The following is a 19014-nucleotide window of genomic DNA, read 5'->3' as shown; positions in this document are numbered from 1 at the left end:
AGTCTTCAGAATAATAAAATCTTTAGACCCTTGCATAAACTGCACCCTTCCCAATATCCCCAATATACACCTTATCTTTAGTGATGCAGTCACATCAATTTTCCCCCTCTTATACATGTTTATACAGTAAACCTATAGAGCATATTAAAAAGCAGAGACATTACTTTGTCAACAAAGGTCTATCTAGTCAACGCAATGGTTTTTCCAGTAGTCATGTATGGATGTGAGAGTTAGACTGTGAAGAAAGCTGAGCGCCGAAAAATTGATGATTTTGAACTGTGGTGTTGGAGAAGACTCTTGAGAGTCCCTGGGACTGCAAGGAGATCCAACCAGTCAATCCTAAAGGAAATCAGTCCTAGGTGTTCATTGGAAGGGCTGATGCTGAGGCTGAAGCTCCAATACTTTGGCCTCCTGATGCGAAGAACTGACTGATTGGAAAAGACTCTGATGCTGGTGGGGGGGGGTGGGGGGCGGGGGGGAACTACAGAGGATGAGATGGTTGGGTGGCATCACCGACTCAATGGACGTGAGTTTGAGTAAACTCCGGGAGTTGGTGATGGACACGGAGGCCTGGCGTGCTGCAGTTCATGGGGTCAGAAAGAGTCGGACACGACTGAGCGACTGAATTGGACTGAACTGAACTGATAGAGCTCTTAAAACCAGTGGGGTGGAGGGGGGGGTGGATTCCTCACAGGGGAGTGTCATTTCAAAAGTGAAAGGAAATCGCTGGCACCCCTGGGGAAGCCGGAAACCCGGTGGGGGGAAGTTGGCAAGGAGTCAGGGTCCCACGGAAAGAGCCCCGCAGCCGCGCTGTAGCCCGGCCTGCACTCGGCGCGTCCCCTTTAAGGGGCGGGGCCGGGGCGGGGCCTGGCGGTCGCCCGCTCTCCCAAGCTGCCCTGCGCGCGCGCCGGCAGTTCGGCCACGTCCCTGGCCACGTCGCGCCCGCTCTCGCCATCTTCGCCGCTTCCTTTCAGGGGCCGCCGCCGCTGCCGCTGCCTGAGCCGCCGAGCCTGGGGCCGCCGCGCAGACCACCGCCGCCGCCATGAACATCTTCCGGCTGACCGGGGACCTGTCCCACCTGGCGGCCATCGTCATCCTGCTGCTGAAGATCTGGAAGACGCGCTCCTGCGCCGGTGAGCGGCGGGCGAGGCCCGGGAGAGGTTCGGGCGCGGGGCCGGGTCCCTGGGAGGACCGTGCGACCTCGGCCGCTCCAGGGCCCGCGGGCCTACGCCGGCCCGACACACCCCCCTCGGCCGGGCTGGCGGGCGGCCGGCCCCCGGTGGGAGCCTGCGGCCCCTAGGGGTAGGAGCTCGGGCCGGGGCGCGGTGTCGGGGCCCTGGGCCCGGCTCTGCACTTGGTCGGCTGCGAACTTGAGCCTTCGGGGGCCGGGGAGGCGCCAAGTGGACCGCGCGGGGCCTTATTGGATCTGAAAAGTTTGGCTGCGGGGCGGGGGCTCCAGCAGGCCGGTCCCCTGCGCCCCCGGCTTCAGTGGGCGCTATTCCGCGTGCCTGGGTAGGAGGCGGGGGGGTCCCGAGGTGCAGGGAACCCGCGAATCAATGGGACGCGCAGGAGGAGGATGGGCAGGACCGCGGCGCTGGGCCTGACGTGGCAGCCGACCCAGCCCGGGAGGTGGGACGGACGCGGGGAGAGGTCACCCCGCTCCCCACCCTGCCCCTCGGAGGACTGGCCTTTCCGTGAAGGTGCCCCGGCAGGCCTGTCCTTTAGAGTCTCGTGGGCTTCAACGCAGCTCTCGGGTCCCGGATCGCGCCTGCCGCGGGAGGGTCCTGTGGGGAGATCTCTAAGCGAATTTCTTGGGGCGGTTAATGCTGCTTTGAGGGACGATCTAGTTCGTCAAAACTCCTCTGAGCGCCTCCATCTAATAACGGGTTTTCTTAGACCTGCGTCGCGCCGCCGGGTACCGCTGAGGTCTCCTGTGGTCTCCTGTAATTCCTCACTCCACGTCACCAGTGAGTTGGCGGCTCCTCGCGAGTACACGTTTCATGCACACGCTGCTGGGAGGCAGTGAGACCCATCTTTCTCAGCTAGTCCTTGCAGGGTTTTGCGTTTCGTTAGCGCTAAGAGCTTAAGAACGGCGAATTTTTAAATGATTTCTTAAGTGCAGAGTCTTCCTTACACATATTTTTGATGCCATGTCTTCAGTGTAATAAACGTTTGGAGAATTTAAGAACTTAATTTTTGCAGAGACAGTAAAAGATGGAGTCCCAAATGATCCGGGTGGCAGAGAATTCCATGTACCTGATTGATTTCTCCCTATTTTCTCCTCTAAAGTAATACCACCTTCTCTTTGGCTGTAGTCTTTAGGCCTCACCTGTCTCCCTGGAACACAGCTGAGATCCAGGAAGTAAGAAGAACCAAAAAAGACCTTTGAGCAGTCAAAATGGATGTTACAAAGTCCATGTACTGAAACCAGTGTGTTTGGCTTGGAGATGATCTCAATTTATGCATACTTCCAAGAGGTTCAGTTGTACCATTTCCAATGACAGCGAAGTAATTTCAGCCAATGACTGCGAAGTAATCTCAGTGATTGTGAGAGCTGATATTTAAGTGCTTGCTGTGTGTTAGGTAGTGAGGTAAATGCCTTATATGGCTTATACCACATAGTTCTTGGTGGCTCAGACTGTAAAGAATCTGCCTGCAATGCGGGAGACCTGGGTCTGGTTCCTGGGTTGGGAATATCCCCTGAAGAAGGGAGTGGCAACCCTCTCCAGCATTCTTGCCTGGAGAGCTCCATGGACAGGGGAGCCTGGTGGGCTGCAGTGCAAGGGGTCGCAAAAAGTCAGACATGACTGAGTGACTAACACTTTTACATAGTCCTTGAAATAACCTTATGGAGTACCCTTGCCCCCATTCTGCGGAGGAGGTAACTGAGGCACAGGGAGGCCAGATTACTGTTGGGGCCAGGATTGGTGCACAGGCAAGGGGTAACTCACAGTGAAAGATTTGCATAAATGTCTATCTGGTCTGTGTAGTTTTGGTTTAGGCATTTGATGCCAGGTCAGTGGTTCAGGTCATTTCTTGCTGTACTCAGAAAATGTTATTTTATTTTTAAGATTTTTTTTTTATGTGGACCATTTTTAAAGTCTTTATTGAATTTGTTGCAATACTGCTTCTGTTTTATGTCTTGTTTTTTTCCCTGAGGCATGAGCTCCCTCACCAGGGTTCACACCTGCACCCCTTGCATTGTTAGGTGAAGTCCTGACCACTGGGAAGACTGCACTTTCCAGGGAAGTCCCTAGGAAATGTTATTTTTAATCCGTGCTTTATCAAGATATAATCGACATATAACATTGTATTCATTTTAGGTGTACAACATACAGATTTGATATATGTATTGGGAGATGATTACCACAGTAAGTTTAGTTAACATCCATCACCACACATAGAGACTTTTTTTTTCTCTTGTGATGAAAGCTTTTAAGATCTACTCTTCTATTAACTATGCAATACAGTCTTGTAAACTGTAGTCCCCATTGTATGTTACATCCCCAAAGTTTATTTATCTTCTAACTGGAAGTTTGTGCCTATTGACTACCTTTACCCATTTTGCCCACCCCCTCACCAGAAATGTTACTTTTAATCTTTATTTTTGCTTCAAAGTCTTTGTATGAGTCTCTTAAACTTTTATATGTTCCTCGGAATCCTATTCTCTGTCAAAGCATTAAATATTGAAGCACACTATCTCCTAAACATGGATCTAAACTAAGATATTGGGGGGAAGTTAGTGCAATGCTGAATATGGAATTTTTGAGGAACCACTGAGTAATAAGAGAGAGTGAAAGGGTTTGCTGTTTCTTGACATTCACTATTTTCATTTGGGAGATTTAGGAGTATTTAGAAAAATATAAAATACTTAAGCCAAAAAAGCAAGGAAGATAAATGGGTGAGTTAAATTTGTGTATGTTTGCTTGGTATTTCAATAGTTACTAAACTAGCCTCGTTGTCAGACTTAGGATCATTTTAGTTCTTACATATGAGATTTTCTAGCCTTATAAAAATCAAAATCACCAAGATCATTTATTCAGAATTAAATTCTGAATTTGACTAGCTGCCTTGTTTTTCCATCCTAATTTAAAGCTGTTAGGGACTTTTGAAAGGGTAAGAATTTGATATGAGTTTCTCAAATACCTAGAATAGGAGAGAGGTACATTCAGGTTGTGTTTCTCACTTTGAAAATAACTGGTATTGGGATTCATTTTAGGATTTTGGCCCTTATTTGGAACATAGGTGTAACTGTAGAACCACGAGGCTTTTTCCCATTAGGGTAAAGGATGAGCCAGTTTAGTGAGGAAGATTCTGCTTTCTTGACCGTCTAATTCCAGAACAACAGCCATAAAGGACCTTTTAAAGTGGAGGCTGGGGAGTTGATACTGGTTTTGTTAGAAATGGCATTCTCCGGTGTCTGCGTTGTCATGACGGAGGGTGAGTGAGATGTGAGCTCCTCGTCGTCCTGCACTGAGTGCCGCTGGAGCCACAGTGTGCCCAGGCTGTCACTTCAGTGTCCTAAACACGGACCTGGGGAGTGCTGGGGAACACACCTTGGTTTGTAGGCGAGGAGCTTCCTGTCTGCCTTTTCCTGTGGGCTGATAGCTATTAGTACAGCGTCTAGTGGGCTTAAGCTACTGGTGGCTTCTTCCGAGCTCAAGGCTCCCAGCCTTCCTCCCTGGTCCTTCCCTTCTCTCCTCCGCCTGTTACTTAGGTTGTTGTTAGCTGTTGTCTTGTAAGTTGCAGGTTTTTCATCCTAAACTTGACAGCAATGTACCATGTCCCTGCATTTGTTGTAATTGTACAGAGTATATGTGTGTGTGGGGGGGGGGGCCTTTATATTTTGAGTTTTATTAGGAGATAGTTTATTTGCAGTGAATATATCTGATTTACAAAAAGCAGCCATTTTCTTGGCTCTTAAATGTGCTTAAGTTTTAGGTTTTAATATATTTCCTCTTAAATTGTCTTAAGTAGTATGCAGCGTACTGGCATTTTGTTTGATTTATTTGTTTATTTTGTAGTGGCTTCTCCAGATTGGGGGAGATTCCTCTCTTTGCTGTTTATTGAAGTGTGGTTGATTTATTTACAGTGTTGGGTTAGTTTCAAGTGTACAGCAGAGTGGTTCAGATGTGTGTGTGTGTGTGTGTGTGTATTCTTTTTCAGAATCTTTCCCTTATAGTTTACTACAAAATATTGAATATAGTTTCCTGTGCTGTAGAGTACGTCCTCGTTGTGACAGTTTATATTTTTGAAGCACAAGGAGAATACCTCTCCTTTTATTGTCTTTGAATACTCCAGGAAGCTTTTGCCTCCCATTCCCGGCTCCCTCCTTGTAGCAGCTGTCACCTCTGCTCTTTGGAGTGCCCAGCTCCTGAGTAATCATGGCTCTTACTTACTTACCACCCACTCCGTGACCTCAAGGCACTGGGGACACAGTTCTGAGCAGCAGCTTGCCACTGTCAGAGTTTCTGTTCTCAAGAAAGCTGCGATTGAGTTGAAATAAGATATATATAAAAAATAAAAATACAGGATATCAAATCACATAGGTAGTAAACCCTATGGATGTGAAGTGGCGAGAAAGACCCTGGGGAAGGCTCCCCTGATTTCACAGCAGGGAGGGTATAAGACCTCCTCAAGGAAAGTATGCAACTTCGCTGATGGATGTAGAAGAGACCCGAATGTATGTTCATACCATACCTGGTCCTGGATAGGACCAGGCGGAGAAGAGGAGATAGGATGATTCGTCTCCCCTAATTACCTTCCTAATTCAGAATATCATCACAATCAAAGGACAATAAACTGAGAGAAATAATCTGCAATATATCTAAGTGGCAAAAGGTTAATAACCACCATAAAATTAATTTTTCATTTTAAACTAATTTTAAGTTAAATTAATTAATCCTCCAAATTAAAAAAAAAAAAAAAAAAAACACCCTGATAGGTAAATGAGCAAAGCTGGCAGTTTATAGAAGAATAACAGAAGGGCAGTTAAAAATGAAAGAATGCCCTGCCACTAGTAGTTAGAAGCTTGGGTGTTAAAAGAGCAGTGCATGCCATCGTTTGTCACTAGGTGGGAAAAAGTCAGAGGTTTACAACATCTTGATGTAAGCAGGGATGTGAAGTAAAGAGTATTCTCATCTGGTGTTGTGAATATGTAAATTGGCACAGCCTATGTAGGAGAAATTTGACAATATTTCAAAAGTTAAAGTGTTCATATATTTTATCCCAACATTTCTAGGGAATTTGAACTACAGAAATTATCATGTAGGTGAACAAGCTAAATATATAGATATAAAGATGTTTGTTGTACCTAAATATATACAGAACTCTATTTATAGGTACAAAGATATTCATGGAGCATTTACAAGAACAAAAATTGTACACAACTCAAATGTCCACTTGTGTGGAGTAGTCACACAAATGTTCGTATGTTCACGCTGCAGAACACTATGCAACCATTAAAAAGAATAAGGTAGAAGTTAACAGGAAAAGATACGTCTGAAATACTAAGTTGAGAAAGCAAGTTTTAAACGAAGAGATAGTATGGCCCATTTTAAGGTGCAAACGTGTGAGTACACATACAAATACACATACGAGACAGGGGCTTTAAAAAAGCCTGGAGAAAAAAAAAAAAAAAAGCCTGGAGCATCACATTTAAAAGGGAAGTGGGAGGGGTGTTTATAGGTCCTTTTGCTTTTTATTCCATGTATGTTGGCCCAGTTGGTATTTTTAATAAAATAGCATGGATTTCACTGAAAACAGGAAAAGCAGTACGTAGTAAGAGCTGTCACTAAGCAGCCACAAGCATGGCAGGTATCGAAAAAACACTTTTCCCAACAGGCCCATAATTTGTCCCCGTTTGGCGGGTGCAGAAAGTGAGGTTTGGGGGGCCGAGTATGTAACGAGCCTGTCTGACTTGGTGCATTCGGCGCTGAGCTTGAACCCAAACCTCTGGCTTCCCAGCCTCTTCCCCTGCTCACAGGGCTGCGCTGTGAGCCAGCTGCTGACCCCGGGGCTCCAGGGCGTTAGTGGCCGTTAGGAGAGCGTCCGGGTCCTTGGAGACTGGGTCGGCGCATGGTGCCCGGGGCGCCGGGTGAGCGCTGCCCGTTCCCATTGCTCTGACCTGTGGCACTTGGGTGCATCCAGTGTTGGCAGGAAAAAACAGTTCACGGAAGGCTTGTGCGTCTGGATGAGGGTTTTGTTCTCTAAACCAGTGTGAATATGAGAAATGCAGCTTTTAACCTGCAGCTGAACTTAAGGTCAGGAACCCTGGAATGCTTAGTTGGAGGTGTTCATTAACCTTCACTTGGCCCAGTGGGAGAAGATGGGAATGGTGGTGGGTGTAATAATTGGTTTCCGTTTTACGAGTTGTGCTCCCTAGTCTGGAGGTGCTCCCTGGTGTGGAGGTGTGGTACATTTGTTACAGAACCGCCGAGAGTGAGTGGTCTGCAGAGCTTGTTACCCTGGCCTTCGTGTCCTTCAGTCTCAACCTGGAACCTGACTGTGGGAGCGCCTCCCGCTTCATAGTGAGTGTCCCCGGAAGGAGATTACTGCCCCGCCTGCTCTGTCTTCAGCTGGGATCCCCACCTTCCTTAGAAGACAGACAGGTTTTCTGTGTTAAAGGGAAAAGCTGCTGCCTGCTCATTGGGATCCAGGCCAGAAAGAATCAGGCACAACTGTGTGGGCACACAGTGCCCAGGTCTCCAGCATGGTGGTTCCTGCCCGGGTTCTACACCACAGGACAAGCTGCAGGCCACACGCCGCCTGTCCCCGTCTCCTCTGCCCCACCCTCTGGCGGGCAGTAAATTAGGGCAGAGCATGCACCTGTTTACAGTCAGAGACGCAGTATAACCTGAAAACTCTTTGGAAGTCTTATCTCAAAATAACCACAAAATGAGTTTACCCCCATGACATGAAAATAAATTGAATTACCGTTTCTTTTTTCCATTTGTGCATTCATTCAGCAGGTATTTTCTGGGCCCTGCTGTGTGTCAGACCCCGTGCTGAGCACGGAGAATACAAAGTGGAGATCTCCCTGTGTGCTGGGGCTCTGAAGGGGAGGGAGACGGGCCACCAGATGACCACAGGGCGCTTTGTAAGCGCTGCCGCGGGAGCGGGGCAGCAGCCTGATGAAGTGGGTCTTCTGTGCTTGCTGGATGAATAAGCAGCGCCGAGGGAGGGTGTCTTCAAGGATGACTTTGATGGGAATTGGGTTGCAAAGGGGGGTGGTAAAAGCAATATGCCAGTCCCTGATTTTTAGTATAGGGTCTGAAAACAAGGACAAATTTCAGTTTACCTGGCTTCCAAAATTTCAGGAGAATAAACCCTTTACAACAAAACTCGCCTATATGTATTCTGTCATTTTTCTTATTTAAAATATGGGAAAGAACCACATAGAAAATAAACTGGAAATTTCTCTCACGAGGCTTCCACAATCATCAGACGTGAACTGCGTGCTCCCTGTCCTTTTCCCCAGCTTGTCTTCTCTCGTGTGTTCTCTGTGTCAACAGCAGTCTCACTGATTCTCCTTTGGAACATTGATCTGTGATAAGAAAAAAAGAAACTTCCCTACCACTGGGGAAAAGACTAAAAGGGGCAAGCTTATTCTCTGTATCTGTATCTGCACCTTTGGCGCTTGAAATTGGTCACTACTGATGGATCCAGAGGGATAGAGGCAGCTGTTCCTTCCGTTTCTCTTAGGTATTTTGTGAATAGGCTGGAACTGCAATTATTCCTCCACAAAAATAACATTCTCAGAGCTAGACTTTTTGCTTCAACAAGCTATAAAATTGCTTTGGACAGTAGGGTTGTTTGTAAAATATCATTTAATAAAACAAGGTGATTTCCACCTTCTGGAAGAATATTGCTAATGATTTGGGTGCAGTGACATTTCCACTAAACACAAACTTGCTTAACTGTCTAATGATGTGAAGTTTACAATGTAGATGAGGGTGGGTGGGTCCTGACACCTAGTGAGATTCACTTTCCTCAAAAAATCACTCTTTCTCCAGCAGCTGAAGCCCACGGTGCACGTCTGTTGTCACAACTATTTGGCCAAATCCAGATGGCAGGGTACCGTCTCGTCGTCCCAGCTGAGCATCCCTGTGCCCCGACAGGGCTCGGGAGGTGGTGGTGACTGGAGGGAGAAAGAGTTTCAAGATGTTAAAACAGGAAAAGTTTAAAGTTTTTATTTCGTCCAAGTAATGCTCCCTCCCAAAAGCAGTCACTATAAGAGGCCAAGCCAGGGGGATTACTCCTCAGACTTTTCCTTGATGCAAGGCCCCCCACTTGGTTCCTCGTCGCCTTGTCTGTTCAGGGATGTTGAGGGAAAGGAAGACTGAAACTGCTCTCATGCGTTAGAGTCATCCCAGCCCTTGGCTTTGGTGCCTGGTGTCCCGAGTTCCTGCAGTCCCTTCGTGGTATTGACTTCAAGAATCACAGAGCTCTTGGTGTATTTCTAACACTTTCCTTTTGTTTCTTCAGGTATTTCTGGGAAAAGCCAGCTTCTGTTTGCACTGGTCTTCACAACTCGTTACCTGGATCTTTTTACTTCATTTATTTCATTATATAATACGTCTATGAAGGTATGGTGTGGCACACAATGGAGTGTTTTGTCCATAATTCACAGACCTGTGGAAACTGTTAAACTTATGTCACCTCTGCACTTAATTAAGCATCTTCAAGAAGAATGTCTAGATGTGCTGTTGTTGACGTAAGCCTTTTGAGACCACCTAGTATGTAAAGCTCGGAATAGTTATCATTAAGCATATTCTTTCTTGTATCAAAGCAGTATCTATTTAATTAAAGCTTTTTGCACTTAGAGATTTCTTGGTCTTAAGTTCCTCAACTGTGATAAACTTCTGAAGCTCTGGAAAACCCTCGAAGAAAGAGGAGTGACTGTTAGGTTTTCAAGCAGTGGGAGATTACAGGGTCCCTGGGAAAGGCCAGCAGGTTGGTTCAGGACGAGGAAGGGCAGGCGGGCTCCCGGCTGCCCCGCCTTCCCTCGCCTGTCTGCGGGCCTGGGCGTGCGTCTGCCTGTTGCCTTGGCCGTGCTTAAGCAACATCTGCACCGTAGCTTACTTAATACGGTTTCTAAGCCTTTTAACTCGCCCTAAGTGCTAGTATCCATGCCACCTTCCGTGTCACAGTTTTCCTAACTCACAGAAAGACAAGTGTATGGCTCTCGAAATGCAGCATAATTGCATACACTCTTGTGCGCCGCGGGTAGCACGCACGCCACGCTCCAGGCAGCCTGGGTCCGCTCTGCAGGCATTGAACTTGCACGTGGTGAGCACCCCCGGGGCATGCTGAGGGCTGGCAGACGGCAGGCAGCACCCTTGGTTCTGGCAGGGGAGCAGACGCTCACAGCAGCCCTGGACAGATGACTAGTTTGGAGTTGCTGCCGTGATTGCAAGCCCGGGCTGCTCAGGATACTCGCGGGATGTCAGATTCCACTCGTTCCTTCCTCACAGGCTCAGCGGGCAGGTGTGTGTGCTGGGCACTGTGCTTATGGGCGCCTCGGGAAGTAGTATTTAAGCTAAAGTCATTGGTATGGTATTTAAAGCAACTCCTGCAATGCTTTGTGTTCAAAAGCATTTTTATAAGCACAGTTCAGAGTAGACAAAGCAATATTCAAGCCCATGGCTTTCACTAAGAAGCACATTCGAGTTACCTAGAGTCATTCCATTCTTTGTTACTCAGTGATGGGAACTCATCAGGAATTCGCTTCCTTAGAAATGGCGTGTCCTTGCTTATTGTCCAGGCAAGTTAAAACTGGCGCTGTCAGAGCTGTGTGAGCAGGAATCCCCTCCCCTCCCTCTCAGGACACCCGGCTTTCAGGAATCCTTACTTGCTTAATTGTTGCTTCCAAACATAATCCTGAAAATCAGGGGCATGAGAGCCGGGTTTTATGTGCTCATGGCTTCTTACTTTAGATGGCAGGCATGGGTGAGAGAAGAAAAGGAGCTCCTTTGTTCAATGGCTGCTAAGCCTTCATGGATGCACTGGGGCTGGTTGTGGGTGGGGGACTGGGGAGCGACCCCCGGCCAACTTGTGCCTCCACTGGATGTTCTGCTGGGGGCGGGGTGGGGGAGACTCTGTCCATAGATGTGTGTGTTTTGTGTATACATACAGATTATGTGTTTATTCACTAGCATATATACATGTATTTTTGTGTGGAGAGAATGCCTCTAACAGTATAAGGCGTTAATCTTCCTTGATTTTGCATTGAGAAGGGGTATATATGTGTTGCTTCTTTAGTATTATGTGTATAGTGGACAGTTTTGATATTTTGTTGACTATTTGCAAATATAACTTCAAGATGCCTGGGACAGTTCAGGTCTTTGTTTTGAAGTATATGAGGACTTGATGATTGCTCTCATTTTCCTCTTAGGTCGATTGACCCCAGTATTTTCTGAATCAAATTTTGCAAGTCGACTTGGCTGGCGCGAAGTAGGACCAGCTCATGTGGCTGATATCCCAGCTGCCTGTGTTTATAGGTTCTTGACCCTAAAATTCTGCAGTCTGGAAATTGGTGTAATCTCAGAATGTCAGACTTTTTCTTGGGTTCAGATTAGTATGTAGTGTTTTTCCTTTTGAATGTGAAACACCATATAACTTAATTGTAAGCCCTTGAATAGCTATGCATTGTACAATTATCACTTACTTTTGGTTTTGCTTTTGTTGTTGCCAGACAAAATTTCATAGCAAAAATTTGAATGTTCAGTGTTAAAATAACAAAAGTTAAAACTGTCATTGCACAGTGTAACATGAGTTCCTTGTCTATATTATCTTCTGAAAAGTGCTAGCTCAGAAATATCTTCATGCTGTAAGGAAGTGCCTTCGTTTTGAACTGTATTGAACTTGCCATTCACTTTCTTTTCTAAGGCAACTAATAATTTACAAAGAGATTAAAAATGCATTTCTTAAAAAAAAAATACGTCTCTTGGCAGTCTCTTCTAAAGTTAAACTTACACGTAACACCTGACCCAGCAGTCCTGCTCCTCAGGCTTTACCCAGGAGAAAGGAAGGCTTATGTTCACACACGAGCCTGTGCACAGATGCTTGCAGCAGCTCCGTCCCCCGCCCCACAAGCTGTGAACAACCCGCCTGTCCTCTGACTGGTGGGCGGATGAACCTCTGTGGCTGCCTCTTCGTAAAGACACAGAGGACCAGTTCTTAATGCGCAGGGCAGCGCAGCTGGATCTCAGGTGGTTATGTTGACTGAGAAAAACCGGGCTGAAAGGTGACATACTGTCGCAGTTCCGTTTATGGGATGGGAGTCTAGAAGAGGCCAAAAGTGCAGGGACTGAGGACACGTTGGCACTTGCCAGGGCTTGGGCCTGGAGAAAGGCATGACTCCGCAGGGCAGCAGCAGGGAACTGGGCGCGGGTGTGGGTGTTAGGACTGATCTGTGTCTTGATTGTGGTGGTGGTTTTATGACGTGTGAAACTGTATACCCCCCCAAAAGTGGATTTTACTATATTTAAATTTGATGTATATATATGTGGCTGATGTAGAAAACCAAGGGAATTGGAGCAATTGTAATATTGATGACCAAGCATCTTTTTTTTTTTTAATCTTTTTAGCTCATCTACATCGCCTGCTCCTATGCCACAGTGTACCTGATCTACATGAAATTTAAGGCAACCTACGATGGAAATCATGATACTTTCCGAGTGGAGTTTCTGGTGGTCCCTGTGGGCGGCCTCTCATTTCTAGTCAATCATGATTTCTCTCCTCTTGAGGTTAGTTAAGAGGTTACTTAGGTAGTCATGCTTGGTTCCCTAAGGAAATAGACCTGTTTGCAGTTAATGGGGTTCTGTCTTGTGTTTTGGGGGCGTAGGTGGGGAGTGGGTTGGCAAACAAACGTAGTTTGATGTCAGTAAATCATAGGCAAGAATTAAGCACCCAGGTCAGACACCCCCTTGAATGTCTGCTGACTGTCCTCTAGAACATAAGCTTGGCCTCTGTGATACCAAGCTGCTGCACCCCTTGTCCTGAGGAAGTGCAGCCTGCACGGTGCCCAGCGCCACCACGTGGGGGGGTGGCCTGCTCCCAAGTGCTCCGTCCAGCCGCACGCGTCCCGGAGTTGAGTTGGTGGCCTCACTGACAGTGGTCTTCCCCTGGTGGCGGGGGCGCCTGGGTTTTAAAACACTCCAGGAACAACTCCTAGGCCCTTCCTCCCTAGGCGTGAATGAAGTGCTGGGTTGGGGAGAGAGCTTGCGTGATTATGACTCTGACTTCTTAGCCCTTTGATTTAACCATGCCAAGAAAAGCCTAAGAGTAAGAAAAATGGTGAAATGATTTATATCACCTGGAAAGGAGAAACAGCAGTGAGGGAGTGGAAGGACCCAGTCCGTAGTCCTGTCAGCTCTGGGAGGAAGCAGGGTTGGTTCAGGGCCCCAGATCCAGAGCGGGAGAAGCTGCTGGTGGAGAAGCATCGTGTTTGAAGAGTCAGGAAGTTGCCCACGGAAGAATGCAGCGCTGGCGAGATTGGGGAGGGAGGTCCAAGGAGCTGGAGGTGCCCGGGAACCTCGCTTGCCCTGGGGGGTCTGCGCCTTTATATGTGGCTTAAGTTTCTGTGGTTTACTAAATTGCAGAGCTGCTCTGTCCTGGGCTCTGATGCCCAGATTCTGCTCCCTTTATGTTGCTTCACGGTGAAGCAGGAGTGTTTGCTGTGAGCTGACGGCAGGCACCGGGCGCTGATGGGGCTGCTGTTTCTCTCTCAGATCTTGTGGACCTTCTCCATCTACCTGGAGTCGGTGGCCATCCTGCCGCAGCTCTTCATGATCAGCAAGACCGGGGAGGCGGAGACCATCACCACCCACTACCTGTTCTTCCTGGGCCTCTACCGCGCCTTGTACCTCGTCAACTGGATCTGGCGCTTCTACTTCGAGGGCTTCTTTGACCTCATCGCCGTGGTGGCCGGCGTTGTCCAGACCATCCTGTACTGCGACTTCTTCTACTTGTACATCACGAAAGGTGCGTCAGGCTGTGTCCTGCCCGCTTCCCTCTTCCAGGGCTCCCTTGGCCGTTGTGCTTATGCTCTGACACTTGCTCAGAAGGCCAACTGGCTTCAGACCACATCTTAATGACCGTCAGGTAGAATTCTTGGTCAGGATTTTCAGTCTTTTTTTTTTCTTTTTTTGCTATAATTTTATTGTTTTTCTACAATGACACATTTTCATTGTAAAACCAGTCAATTAATAATTCTGAAAACAATCACCCAGAATCCTACCACTCCAAAATAATCACTGTTAATGTTTCAGTAAACGTAAATGGTTTAATGATACATGATTTAAACTCAACATGCTGTTCTATAATTTGTTCTTTTTCCTGGACATCTGCATGATTTCTGATGGCAGCGGAGTCTTTTGTTATGTTTATTATCATAGTTGACTTATTCAGCCCCCTGTTCATGGGTGTTTGGGCTTAAAAATCCAGTGTTTAACTCAGTGTCCTTGTGTGTGTGTATATATATATATATATATATTTGCTTTTGTATGAATAGAGTACATGTGAACTGGACAAAAATCTGATGAAAGCCATGGTCCTTGCTCAGAGAAAAATGCACAGTTACATGTATTCACACAAACGTGCACTTATAGTTTTAGGGAGTTCAGGGGCCCTGAAACCCAGCCACAGATCCCAGGCTAAGAATCCTCAGCTCACTTGAGTCACTCAGTCGTGTCCGACTCTTTGCGACCTCATGGACTGCAGCACGCCAGGCTTCCCTGTCCATCGCCAACTCACAGAGTTTACTCAAACTCATGTCCATTAAGTCGGTGATGCCATCCAGCCATATCATCCCCTGTCACCCCCTTCTCCCGCCTCCCAGCTAGGGAATCCTGGCTATACAGTAAAGAATAGCTTACTGTATAGCCAGTAAGAATCCTGGCTATACAGTAAAATTTCTAATGGTGGAATTGCTAGATACAAGGGCATATGTATCTTAACTCTTTTTTTAACATCCAAAATTTTCATAACTGTTATATGTCAATATATGCAATTAGGGGATGAAGTCACGATGACAAAAAGCTGCCATGAATTAAAAGACAATTTCAGTTGAACTAGTATTTTTAAATTCAGTTGCTATGGCATCCAGATACATTAAGAAGATTCCAGTCTGTGTATATGACATTTTCTTACTTCAGAGGACTTTGTTTATTGACACCCAAATCAAATGCCTGGTGCTTGTCAGAAGTTCATTTCCTTGGACCTTACTCTGTGGTGTCTTGTATGACAGACTTCTAGGAATGGGAAGGAGGAACCTGAAGCTTGTCAGGATGAGTAACCTTTTGTTTTCACTCCCTGTCTTTAAACTTGCAGTTCTCAAGGGAAAGAAGCTCAGTCTGCCCGCGTAAGTGCCAAAGACCACCACCAGCATCTGTCCTCAGGGTGCTCGGACAGAATTCTTAACCGCAGCAAAGGCTCAAGATGCTTGATACGGAAAATTGGAAACTCAGCTCTTCTGTTGCAGACAGTCATCAGTGGCTCTGTGAGAACCCAGAGGGAAAGAACCAGAAGGTTTCTGTTTAATGCATCTTGCCTTATCTTTTTTTATTACTATGTACAAAGATTTTTTTACACAAAGAAACTTAATGCTGTATTAATAAAGTCAGTGTGTAGCTTCAATTGGGGGTAGTTCCAAAAGTGAAGATTTTGTGAGGAATAAGTGCAAACTGTTTTGGGTTTTTTTTAATTCTTTGAAATTGTTGATTCTTTGTGTCTGCAATGAAATTGTACTCCTTGACAGTCAGTAGATTATATATCCCTCCATCTATCAAACTTGCATTCCACTATATTTATTTGTTTTTTTTGCCAAAAGATGAGTTATCTTTGTTTGAAATCTGAGACACTATGTCCAGTTTGGTACACCTGTTCAAATTGCTTCCCACTGATGTGGAACTCCTTCCCTGGACGTCAAACACTACACGAGGATGGTAAGGATGACTTGCAAGTCTGAAGGGTTTCATAACCAAAATTTGAAGATTCTGAATGTAGATGGAGTCTCCTCTAAGAGTCACCAAAGGTGCCTGCCCTCCTCCCCTACTAAGAAGTGTCAGTTTGAAACTGTTCCAAGGGTGTTGAAAAGCTCGCTGGGGGGCGGGGGGGATGGCTCTGGGCTGCTTGCCATCTGAGTGTGACGTGCGAGAAACATTTGTGATTAGTTTGGACTTAGGACTCCTCTGAGGAATGGAACACAAGTAGTTACCTATCACATTAATTTACGATTCCCGAAGATTACTACAACCATGTCTGTTCTCAGATTCAAGTGGTTTTTCATATCCCTTTTGGATAGCAGAATGATTTACTTTTTTTTTTTTTTTTGATTGGCAGCACCAATTGCCATTCCTCTTACTCTTTTTGTTTTGTTTTTACTGAGCTCTTGCATGATTTATCTTCTGTTACCATCCTAAATAAACATTTTATTAAACCTAGCATAAATTGTCTTTTTTTTCTGAATTAGGGTTTTGGAACATCCCATGTCAGGATGGGTTTTATTCTTTGTTTTTCAATTGGCAACAGAAGCTCTATATAGGGCCGCAAACATTTGTTCTTCCCTTAATCTAAAACCTCTTTTTTTTTTTTTTTGAAAAATTGCAGTTTTCCTCCTGATTTTGCCATTGTATTGATTTGCTGCATTTTTTTTTTTTTTACTTATGCAAAAACATGACTTAGGGTTTTTTTGTGATGCACCATAAATGTTAAAGTGTTGAATACTAACAGGGCTTACAACAAAAAGGAGGTAGTGGTCTTGTTGACTGCATTAAAATACCTTGTGAAGGAAGGGAACTGGATGGGTTTTACTTTTATCTAGAGTGTCTCCAAACATCTTTCTAAACAGGCAGTGTAACTGCATAGTTTAACCTCCTGTCCTTATTGCTCTCACCCCACCCCCCACCCCCACCTCATGTCTTTGCTTTTGTGTATCAGAGTTTCTTTCGGGCATTCTAGTTTAGTTTCTGTTTTCATCCTTCTTGGAAGATTCTAATGGCAAGGAAGAAGGGTGGGAAATCCTGGCCTAAGTGGAGCAGACCCCAGCGTTCCCACACTGGGGGTGGGGGAGTCTCCTGTTTTTGTGCATGTAAATCAAACACGAGCTGGGATCATTCTTCAGTGAGCACAAAGCATAGAGCAAGGATCTGGGACTTGAGGAAGCATGAAGTGTCGACGCCTCCATCAGCCATCTGCCCGAGGAAAAGTAAAGCTGGCTGAGATGCTGCCACCGTCTTGTGGTCCCCCAGGGTGACATCTTCACAGGTACCTTGGGGGGCGTGCGGGAACAGGGCGGCGTCCTAGCGCATGCTAGGAACAAAGGCATTGTCTGATGCACCTCACGAAGCACTGTTTCTGAATTACTCTCACTTCCTGAATAAAGGTTATCAGGTAATTAATACTTTTTATGGAGCTGTTTTATTTGTGTGAATTTGTGTTTTTTCTTTAAACATAAAGAACGATAAAGCAAAATTAACAGATTTGCTCACTAAGTAACTCTGAAAAGATGCTGGGTGTTGGCTGCTTTCAGACACAAATCCAACACTGTCTAGTCCAGTCACGGGGTTTGAAGGTTTCCCAGGGAATTCTCACTGCAGTAGCCCAGGTTCAATCCCTGCTCGGGGAACCAAGATCTTGCAAGCTGTTCTGTGCAGCCAAAAAAACAAGGTTTCCTGCTTCATTACAGCCTGTCAAAGAGAGAAACAGGTAGAGAAAAAGTTGCAGGTAGAAAGCCTTGCTAGGGAAGATCTAGCCCAGAGATACCAGTAAGTCAGACAGTTTGCTGGAATGGTCGAGCAAAGATTCGGTTTCAACAGAAATCATTAGTGATCTGTGGGAACGCTAGGAAAAGCACAGGCTTTGGGGTCAGATGTGTGGAGTCTTGGCCCCTCACAGTCTAGCCCTGACCTTGGAATTAATGCGAGCCGTGTTGCCGCTCTGTTACAGCAGAGACTCCACCGTAGGATTTACGTGAGGTGTCGAGGAGCCCTGTCCTGAAGCTCACAGCCCAGAGACTGGTGCACATTAAGTGCTGGGGACCTCAGGGACCCTCTCCCCTCCCTTTGTGCTCAGCTTGGGACAGCTTCCTTGAAAGCTGGCTGGAACCAGTTCAGCAGGAGTTCCCCTGATGCATTTGATCGCATTGGGTGTTTTGCCCTCGTCAGCCTGCATTATCTTCAGACCCTGACTCCCAAGTACCTTGCAAAACCACCAGTCTGAGTGAAGGCTGACTGAATTGGGGCTCCATGTGTGTCTTTCTGCTATGTGCTTCGCCCTCTAGTGGCCAAAGGTAGATTCCAAGGACCGTGCACTTTGCTCAGTAATCACCGTGCCGGCCCCCCAGGCCCCCCAAACCTGATCTGGGTTAGTTTTTGAAGTTTGTGGTCTTAAGAGTCTTGTGCAGGTGCTGAGGTGGGGGTAGAGTCTCCTCCAGTTCTGAAACAGCTCCCTCTTTTATCCTTTCAACCTAAAAGTAACTTGCAGCATAATATAGCACTTCTACTGCAAGACTGTCACCGAGTTCGTGCTCAGACACATCAGACTCTGCGACTTTATGAACTGTAGTGTGCTAGGGTCCTCTGTCCGTGGGATTTCCCAGGCAAGAATACTGGAGTGGGTAGCTATTCCCTTCAAGGGATCGTCCCAATTCAGGGATCGATCCCACCTCTCCTGAATTGGCAGGCAGATTCTTTACAACAGCCATCTGGGAAACCTGTAATATAGCACTAGTCCTTTCAAACAATGACAAGGATTGTCATTTTTTTATACTACTAGAACATAATACTGCAGATTTCTGACCTAGTTTGGCATTGGGCACTTAAAAAGTGAGTCTTCAGGCATACACTATCTACTTGACTTCATTTTCAGGAAAAGCTCTAGAGGCCATGTTAGAGTTGAGGCCCGAATGGAGTGAAATAGTGACAGGGAAATGCCTGAAGGAGGAGCTGCCCCTGGCAGAGGAAACAGATGGTAAAAACCCAGGGGCGAGAATAAGCTTGGTATATTTCAGGG

At 46.3% G+C, this 19014-nt stretch overlaps 1 protein-coding gene across 1 annotated transcript; it reads left to right on the top strand.

Annotated features, from left to right (window-relative positions):
* The first annotated feature begins 898 nt into the window (after positions 1–898).
* KDELR2 (KDEL endoplasmic reticulum protein retention receptor 2) lies at positions 899–17402 on the top strand. The gene is made up of 5 exons (XM_043456137.1): positions 899–1133; positions 9487–9587; positions 12591–12749; positions 13734–13986; positions 15334–17402. Exons 1-5 carry the CDS (start codon positions 1043–1045, stop codon positions 15366–15368), a joined length of 639 nt encoding a protein of 212 aa, XP_043312072.1. The 5' UTR covers positions 899–1042; the 3' UTR covers positions 15369–17402.
* Positions 17403–19014: the final 1612 nt, after the last annotated feature.

Source organism: Cervus canadensis, chromosome 32 (assembly GCF_019320065.1).
Source record: "Cervus canadensis isolate Bull #8, Minnesota chromosome 32, ASM1932006v1, whole genome shotgun sequence".
NCBI lineage: Eukaryota > Metazoa > Chordata > Mammalia > Artiodactyla > Cervidae > Cervus > Cervus canadensis.
This window is presented reverse-complemented; position numbering and strand designations above follow the sequence as displayed.

Bases quoted from the DNA above. Each gene is read 5' to 3' on its own strand.
- KDELR2 (XM_043456137.1), top strand. From the start codon at position 1,043: ATGAACATCTTCCGGCTGACCGGGGACCTGTCCCACCTGGCGGCCATC. The intron at 9,588-12,590 runs GTATGGTGTGGC...TAATCTTTTTAG, and splicing joins TATATAATACGTCTATGAAG to CTCATCTACATCGCCTGCTC. The intron at 12,750-13,733 runs GTTAGTTAAGAG...TTTCTCTCTCAG, and splicing joins ATGATTTCTCTCCTCTTGAG to ATCTTGTGGACCTTCTCCAT.